Raw genomic sequence first — 7,935 nt, forward strand, 5'->3', positions numbered from 1 at the left:
AACACAAGAGCTTTGAGTACAGCACACTAAACTCTGGCGCACCAGCACCATCTACTCTCCAAACCCTTTACTGACCTGCTGACCAAACACGTGGAGAAAATTGTACACGCTTTTTGCTCGCCCCCACCCCCCCGATAAACCGGAAACCACCGTCAAAGTTAATTCACAGTACCATTGCTGCCAATGCAGAAACGTAACCCGAAAAACCATTCAAATCTTCCTTCTCAAACCACCATCCCCTCAGCACAGTCCTACTACCTATGTTTCGTGAGAAACGGGCACTGCCCTTCAGTCTGCAACAGCTGCTGCTTTGAGCATTCGGGACCATCTGAGGTTTGTAAGATCTCATGGAAACGCGACACCTTTCTAAGAACCCTCCGCTGTGACAGAGGGAGAACTTTCTTTGAAAAATGCCTTCCCAATTGACTAAGCCTCCCTTCCAGATGAACCGCTCAGGACACAGGTCTGTGAAACTCACAAGGGAATAAACCAGGATCGCTTCTGTGCTTCAATTGTAATAGATCAGCCCCCCCCCCCAAACATGATCAAACCCATGTTCCTAGAGATCAACTCACTCAGCGGGCTAGCAGTGCGTTTGCATCCATGCAAAAAGCCTTCTGTGGTGCCTACCTTATTCTCAAAGTGCAGCAGCCCCTGACTGTCAGTCCTGGAGCAGCAGGACAGGCGAGGGTAGAAGCCACGACACATCATCTCCCCTTCGCTCGCGGGCTCCAGGAACATCATCCGCCTGTCTCGCTTCTTCAGGCGTCTCGGTGGGTTACCATTCAGGCACTTTCTCCTCCTTGCCCCGCTCTCCCCATACTTGGCATCCCCCTCAAAGAAGCACAGAACCACGGCCACCAGCAGCAGTTTCAACGGGAGCATCTTCAGCATCATGCCTTGGACCGCGGGAGTGGAAAACAAACCCCCAAACCAGCCCTGCCCCCTTCCCCGACTGGTTTTCTTGTTGCGCCTCGAAGCAGGGAACCAGCGGCCCCCAAACGGGAGGAGGGAGCCTGGAGAGGGATGATGGTGAACAAAAAAAAAAAAAAAAAATCTAAAGGGAGAAGAACTTTTGCCCTCCCCACAAGCCCCCCAACGATGCAGTAAACACCCGGCTTGGTGGGAGGATGCTCAGGAGCGGCGGGGACCCAGCCGCGCGAGGGACACCGCTTTAGTAGTGGGTGCTGCTCTGCGCTTTGGCGGGCAGAGCCGGGCCGGGGTTTTCCCCTTGCAGTGCGAGGAGGCGGCGGCAGTTCACTTGCTGTCCCATAGACAGGATGTTCTCTAGGTAGGACGGTAGCAGCCGCCTGGCTGGGGTGATGCCTCCTCCGCGGCCGGCGGTGGCTGCAGCTCACTACGGCTCTCATGTTTCGCTCCCTCTTTTCTTCTTTTTAAGCCGCGCGCGGGGAGGTGCTGCCACCGCGCGCCCCGTCACGTCACCGAGAAGCACTGGGGAAAGCGCGCGCGCGCCTGTTAAAAAAAAAAAAAGGGGGGGGGGGGGAGCGCGCGGTGGAGGACACGAGAGCCTGCGGCCCGGGAGGGGAAGGCTCAGGCTGGCTGCCGCAGCAGTAGTGGCCCTGGGGCACGACGGGCTGGGCTAGAGCCGGAGCCTGCTGCTTGTTGATACCCCCCCCCCCAGTCCTCCACATTGCCAAGGGGGGGCAGAGCAAGGCTGACTGCTCCTGCCGGACACAGCCTAGTGCAGCAGCTCCCCGCAGCCTGCGTCCCGCATCTACCCGCTGCTGGGTCCTGTCCCTGGGAGAAGGGGGCTCCTCATGTTTGCGCAGAGCCAACAGAGCCGGGTACCTTTTTCTCCTCCCACCCCATCTCCCAGGAGCACCCCGTCCAGCCCTCAGAGCAGGGGAGACTCAAGACTTCGCGGATGTGCCACTGAGCCACTGTGTGGCCTTGGGCACATCCCTCTGCTGCTTTCTGCCCCCCGTTCTCCCATCTGTAAAAGTGAAGGGGGTTTCTTGAGGCAGAGCCAGCTCCTAATGAACCCGAGGGGAAGGACACTTGGAGCTAGGGGTGTGAGATGCCCAACTGGAGGAGACCTACTTGATCTTAATCTCATAGAGTAAGAGAGCTAAACATGGTAGCTGGGACAACAGTGCAAGATGAGAGACTTGCTATTCTGAGTATGAGCTTAGGAGTGCAGCTACTAGCCTGTCTCTAGGGCTGTGTCCAGACTCAGGGGTTTTTTCGGGAAAAGTAGCCTTTTCCCGAAAAAACTTCCCCTGCGTCCAGACTCAGAAAGAACGCGGCTTTTCTTTCGATGGCGGTAAACCTCATTTCACGAGGAAGAACGCCTTCTTTCGAAAGTTCCTCTTTCGAAAGAAGGCATTCTTCAATGTAAATAGGGCTTCCTCGAAAGAGAGCATCCAGACTCGCTGGGTGCTCTCTTTCGAAAAAGCGGATTGCTCTTTCGAAAGATCCGCCTGCAGTCTAGACGCGATCTTTCGAAAGAGGCTCTTTCGAAAGATGCTTTCGAAAGAGCCTCTTTCGAAAGAAGCCTGCAGTCTAGACATAGCCTAGGTGGTTAGCCTGGATCCCATGCTATTTTCTGTTTTTAGCATGCTAGCTCTATGAAAAGTAACTACAGCTGGGAGTTGCACTCCTTACCCCTCACTTATTTAGCAAATAATTGAAGTTGAGCACAATTTTTAGTTTTGGGCTGTGCACAGGGAAATTGTGATGGGATCAGTAGAATGAAAAGGTATCTTTTCCTACACATTTCAGTCCCAGAGCACACCATGGGACACACTCCCAAACCCTTCTGCAAAGGGTATGAACATAAGTGTTTGCTTAGTTACGCACCACTGTCAGAGATCCACTTCTGTAGCCTCTGCTGAAACATCGGATTTGTGCAGCATGTTTATTAATGACCTGGATGAAGAGATGGATTGCACCCTCAGTTCGTAGAGGACACTAAGCTAGGGGGAGAGGTAGATACATTGGAGGGTAGGGATAGGGTACAGCATGGTCTGACAAATTGGAGGATTGGGCCAAAAGAAATCTGAGCTTTAACAAGAACGAGTGCAGAGTCCTGCACTTGGGATGGAAGAATCCCAAGCACTGCTACAGGCTGGAGACCTATTAGCTAAGCAGTAGTTCTGCAGAAAAGGACCTGGGAATTACAGTGGATGAGAAGCTGGATATGAGTCAACAGTGTGCCTTTGTAGCCAAAAGGGCATAATGAGGTGCATTAGTAGGAGCATTGCCTGCAGATCTAGGGAATTGATTATTCCTCTTTATTCAGCACTGGTGAGGCCACATCTGGAGTATTGCATCCAGTTCTGGACCCTCCCCCCCCCCCACCCCCACCCCCCCGTTACAGAAAGGATGTGGACACATTGAGATAGTCCAGTGGAAGGCAACAAAATGATTAGGAGTCTGGAGCACATGGTTTATGAGGAAAGGCTGAGGGATTTGGTCTTATTTAATCTACAGAAGAGAAGAATGAGGTGGGATTTGATAGCAGCTTTCAACTACCGGTAGGTGGGTTCCAAAGAGGATGGAGAGAGGCTGTTTGCAGTAGTGACAGATGACTGAACGGAGCAATGGTCTCAAGTTGCAGTGAAGGGAGGTCTAGGTTGGATATTAGAAAACAACAATTTCACTAGGAGGGTGGTAAAGCACTGGAATGGGTTACTAGGTAGGTGGTGGAATTTCCATCCCTAGAGGTTTTTAAGTCCCAGTTTGACTAAGCTCTGGCTGGATGATTTAGTTGGGAATGGTCCTGTTTTTAGCAGGGGATTAGACTTGAGGACCTCCTGAGGTCTCTTCCCTATGATTCTATGGGTACGTCTAGACTGGAGGCCTTTGTCTACAGCGGCTTTGTCGACAGATACTGTCGACAAAGCTTCTGTCGACAAAGAGTGTCTAGATTAGAGCCAGTTCTGTCGACAAAGCAGCTTGCTTTGTCGACATGAGAGTGTAGATGCAAAGGACAGTGTAGATGCACTAACGCCTTCTGTCGACAGAACTCTGTCAACAAAAGGCGTTATTCCTCGTAGAATGAGGTTTACTGACATCGACAAAACTGCCAAGTTCTGTTGACATTATGTCGATAGAACTTGGCGGTAGTGTAGACGCAGGTATAGTTTTGTCAACAAAAGTGCACTTTTGTCGACAAAATCCTGTAGTCTAGACACATCCTATGACTCCAGTTCCACAGACTAGGTTTAGGGCCCTGTGGAAATCCTATTTTTTTAAAACAAATTCATGGCAATGTAAATGGGCAAGTATTGAATGTCATAGATTATGCACAGAATAAATGTAACTAGCAAACTTAGTCAATTTTAATAATAGAATGAATTTCATCAACAAACATAGTCTGTCTGCAGAATACTGATTACATTTGAAAGTGACATTCAGTCATTTTTTTGTAATTGACTAAGCTTGCTACTAATTCATTCCATTCTTCACATTGACTAAGTTTGCACACAGCAGTCAGCTCTTCCATAAGAAATGTGCACTCACTGTAAGGTAAGATTTTAAAAATTGCAGTTTGTAGGCATTTTTTGTGATTCCCATGACCTCCATGAAATTGTGATTTACCTAGCACCCTAGTTGTTAGACATCGTTCTGTTTTACAAACATTTTAAGGTAAATATTTTTTAAAAATTTACACTCAGGGTCCTATCCCATATGTCTTTGGCAGAGGTTGTTAGCACATAGCTAAGTTGGAGTCTTCCCTTTAACATGGACTCAGCTAGTTCCATTGTCTATGAGATAGTTGGTCTTCTCAACAGACAATCATGCTGGGAGTGACTTTTCTCTCTCTTTCTGTCACTTGTCTTTGAGTCTAGCAAATTGCCTGAAGATGATTCTCTGTTTCTCTGTATGTTTTTTGCCGTCTGTCACGGGGTTCTCTGCCTGTGCCCCCTACCTGGGCGGGTTTCTCCCCCCCACAAGGTTCAGTGCCTCCTATCTGGGGGGGTCTAAATATGGCCCAATGGCCAGGTCTCCGATGCCCCATCTGAGGTAAATATGGCCCGGTGGCCGAATCTGTATTGCCCCCTGGCTGGGATAGATATGGTCCAGTGGCCGAGTCTCTATTGTCTCCTGGCTGGGATAGATGTGGCCCAGTGGCTGAGTGTCTATTGCCCCTGGCTGGGGTATTTTTGGCCCAGGGGCCAAGTCTCTAATGTTCGCTAGCCTTGCTCCCTTTTCAGGGTTGCACGGGTAGGAGGTAGGGCAGTCCGGGCCCACCCTCTCCCCTGGGCCCCATCCCACAGTCCTATCAGCAGTGGGTGGTCCTCACCACTGGCTTGGGGGGACTTGCTCCCGAAGCAGAACAAGCTCTCTGGAGTGCCTTCTGCTCCCTGCCCTGGGCTACTTCCTACCCTGGACTGTGGGTCAACAGTGTCCCCATTTGGTTCTGCAAAGGTGGTGGTGGTGTCAGAGGCTGTGGCGACTATGGTTGGCATGGCAGCTACAGATGGTGCAGCGGCGATGGCTGCAGATCAAGGCAGGCGTGACAGTTGCTGCGGTTCTGGCTGGCTCAGCGGCAGCTGTGGCGACTCTGGCTGGTGCAGCAGCTCTGGTTCCAAAGCCAGCTCTTGCTGACCTCGGCAGGGTAATTGCTCCCCTGCTTGAGCAGAAGCTCCTTCCTCTTCCCTGGTCAGCCCTGAATGAGCTGCTCCTGCGGCCTTTATACTGCCCCTGGAGTTGGAGCGTGCCAGCAGGGCTGTGGGGGAGAGGACTTCCCAGTACAGTAGGCCTGGTTAACCCCTCACTGGCCAGTGCAGGGTTGATACACTGGCTCATATGTCTTTTCCCCCTCCCTGGCCATCACGCTGGCTCATATGTCTTTTTTTCCTTCAAATTGCTTGTCCCTCTTGCATAATCATCTTGCATGATCTCCATACCACTGCACTCCTCTTGATCCCTTTAGTCCATTCTTTCTAGTGTCTCTCAAATGGAGAAACTCACAGGCATGCCTGTCTCCAGGCTCAGTAGGTCTTTGGCTGACTCTTGTGCGCTAGTGCCACTTCCTCTTATTGTTGGCCATATTCTCTCAGTGATGTAACAATCCCTCTAGCTGCAAAAGGTCTCGCCTCATTGAAAGCAGGGTTTTGGTTCTCTTTCCATCAATGCCATTTTGGTTGTTTTGGCACCCATGTGCTGTGGTATTCCCATGTGCCAAAAATTCTAAGAAGGGGTCTGAATCAGAAGAAACAGCCCTGTGTAACAGACTCAGCTGTTTTTACAGCTGATTCTTCCTGGTCAATTTCTGACAGCAGTACATTTCTTTTCCACTGAGGCACTAAAATGCACTCTTTCCTCATTCAGTTGGCATTAAACATTTGGTAAGAGCAGGAAATCACCACACTCAGTACTGTATGTATAGCTCAGACTTTATGCTGTTTGTTCACTGTATCCCTACTTTTTAACAACAGAAGACAAACTTTCATTTCCCCCAAATAGAGGGGTAAACCATTAGATTGTCCTATCACCTTTGTACTTCCACAGTTTCTTTCAAATCCATTTTATTATTTCATATTCATAGTCTTATAGAAACCAGCAGCTGGAATCTCATGCTAGAACATGATCTGTGCCCCACAGAGCTGTAAATGTATTAAACTAATTATCAAATTTATTAAAAACTGCAATCAGGTTTCCACTTAAAAATGTTTCAATTCCAGGGCATAGGTATATTTAAGAGATGCAGCACAGACTCTGACCTGTAATTTTTAAAGGCAAAAGATCTGAGAGTCAGTTATTTCAGATCTTCTTGTCCCCCTTGTTGCCGTATGGCAGTATAAATTCATTGTTGTGGCCAGAATTTCAGCTGACTAAAGTAAATCCTGCAACTACCCTGCTGGAACCTGCACTGAGTATCTTTGTGGGCACTAAAGCTGCACTTTCCCGCTATGGAACATCCATGGATATGGCAGTGGAATCCACAATGTTAGCTAGGATTAATCTAGCTATGTGACTTGACAACCTGACCTACCCCTGGAATAGAGTTTGTCTACATGATGGGGGTAATGAACACTAATTTTGAATCTTAATTTCTCCACATTGAGGGTATGTCTAGACTACATGGCTCCATGGACGGAGCCATGTAGATGAGTTTACTAGACATAGAAAAATGAAGCGGCGATTTAAATAATTGCCGCTTCATTTACATCAGAACGGCCACCACGCCGTGCTGATCAGCTGTTTGACGGCACAGCGGGGCAGTCTGGACGTGCCGTGGTCCACAAACGAAGCCTTTGTCGACCGCTCCGATAAGCCTCATTTCATGAGGCATACCGGAGCAGTCGACAAAGGCTTCCCTTGTCGACCACGGCGCAACCAGACTGCCTCACTGTGCCACCAAACAGCTGATCGGCACAGCGTGGCGGCCATTTTGATGTAAATGAAGTGGCGATTATTTAAATCGCCGCTTCATTTTCCTATGTCTAGTAAACTCATCTACATGGCTCCGTCAACGGAGCCATGTAGTCTAGATATACCACTTTATTGTAGTGCTTTTTGAAAGAATACTCTGTTAAAGCACACTAACGCACCTTGGCTGTGTCTACATTGGCACCCTTTTCTGGAAAAGGGATGCTAATGAGACAAGTCTGAATTGCAAATGCCTCAGGTAATTAAAATATCCCCCGCAGCATTTGCACGAACATGGCTGCCGCTTTTTTCCGGCTCGGGGCTTTGCCGGAGAAAAGCGCCAGTCTAGACGGGATCTTTCGGAAAATAAAGCCTTTTGCAGAAGATCCCTTATTCCTCTTAAATTCAGGAATAAGGGATCTTCCGGAAAAGGCTTTATTTTCCGAAAGATCCCGTCTAGACTGGCGCTTTTCTCCGGCAAAGCCCCGAGCCGGAAAAAAGCGGCAGCCATGTTCATGCAAATGCCGCAGGGAATATTTAAATCCTCCGCGGTATTTGCAATGCCGACTTGTCTCATTAGCATCCCTTTTCCGG

The 7,935-nt window shown here is 49.3% G+C and overlaps 1 protein-coding gene across 3 annotated transcripts in view; it reads right to left on the bottom strand.

Annotated features, from left to right (window-relative positions):
- HHIP (hedgehog interacting protein) overlaps positions 1-1,416 on the bottom strand; it is a 110,274-nt gene extending 108,858 nt beyond the window's left edge. For 2 of the 3 annotated variants that reach the window (XM_006131777.4, XM_014577905.3), the window contains exon 1: positions 631-1,416. In XM_006131777.4, coding sequence (XP_006131839.1) covers positions 631-897 — 267 coding nt within the window. In that variant the 5' untranslated portion in view covers positions 898-1,416. The remainder of the gene's footprint in view (positions 1-630) is intronic. The other variant, XM_006131776.4, reaches the window with a different exon arrangement.
- Positions 1,417-7,935: the final 6,519 nt, after the last annotated feature.

The sequence above is a fragment of the Pelodiscus sinensis genome, chromosome 5, assembly GCF_049634645.1.
Source record: "Pelodiscus sinensis isolate JC-2024 chromosome 5, ASM4963464v1, whole genome shotgun sequence".
Taxonomy (NCBI): Eukaryota; Metazoa; Chordata; order Testudines; family Trionychidae; genus Pelodiscus; species Pelodiscus sinensis.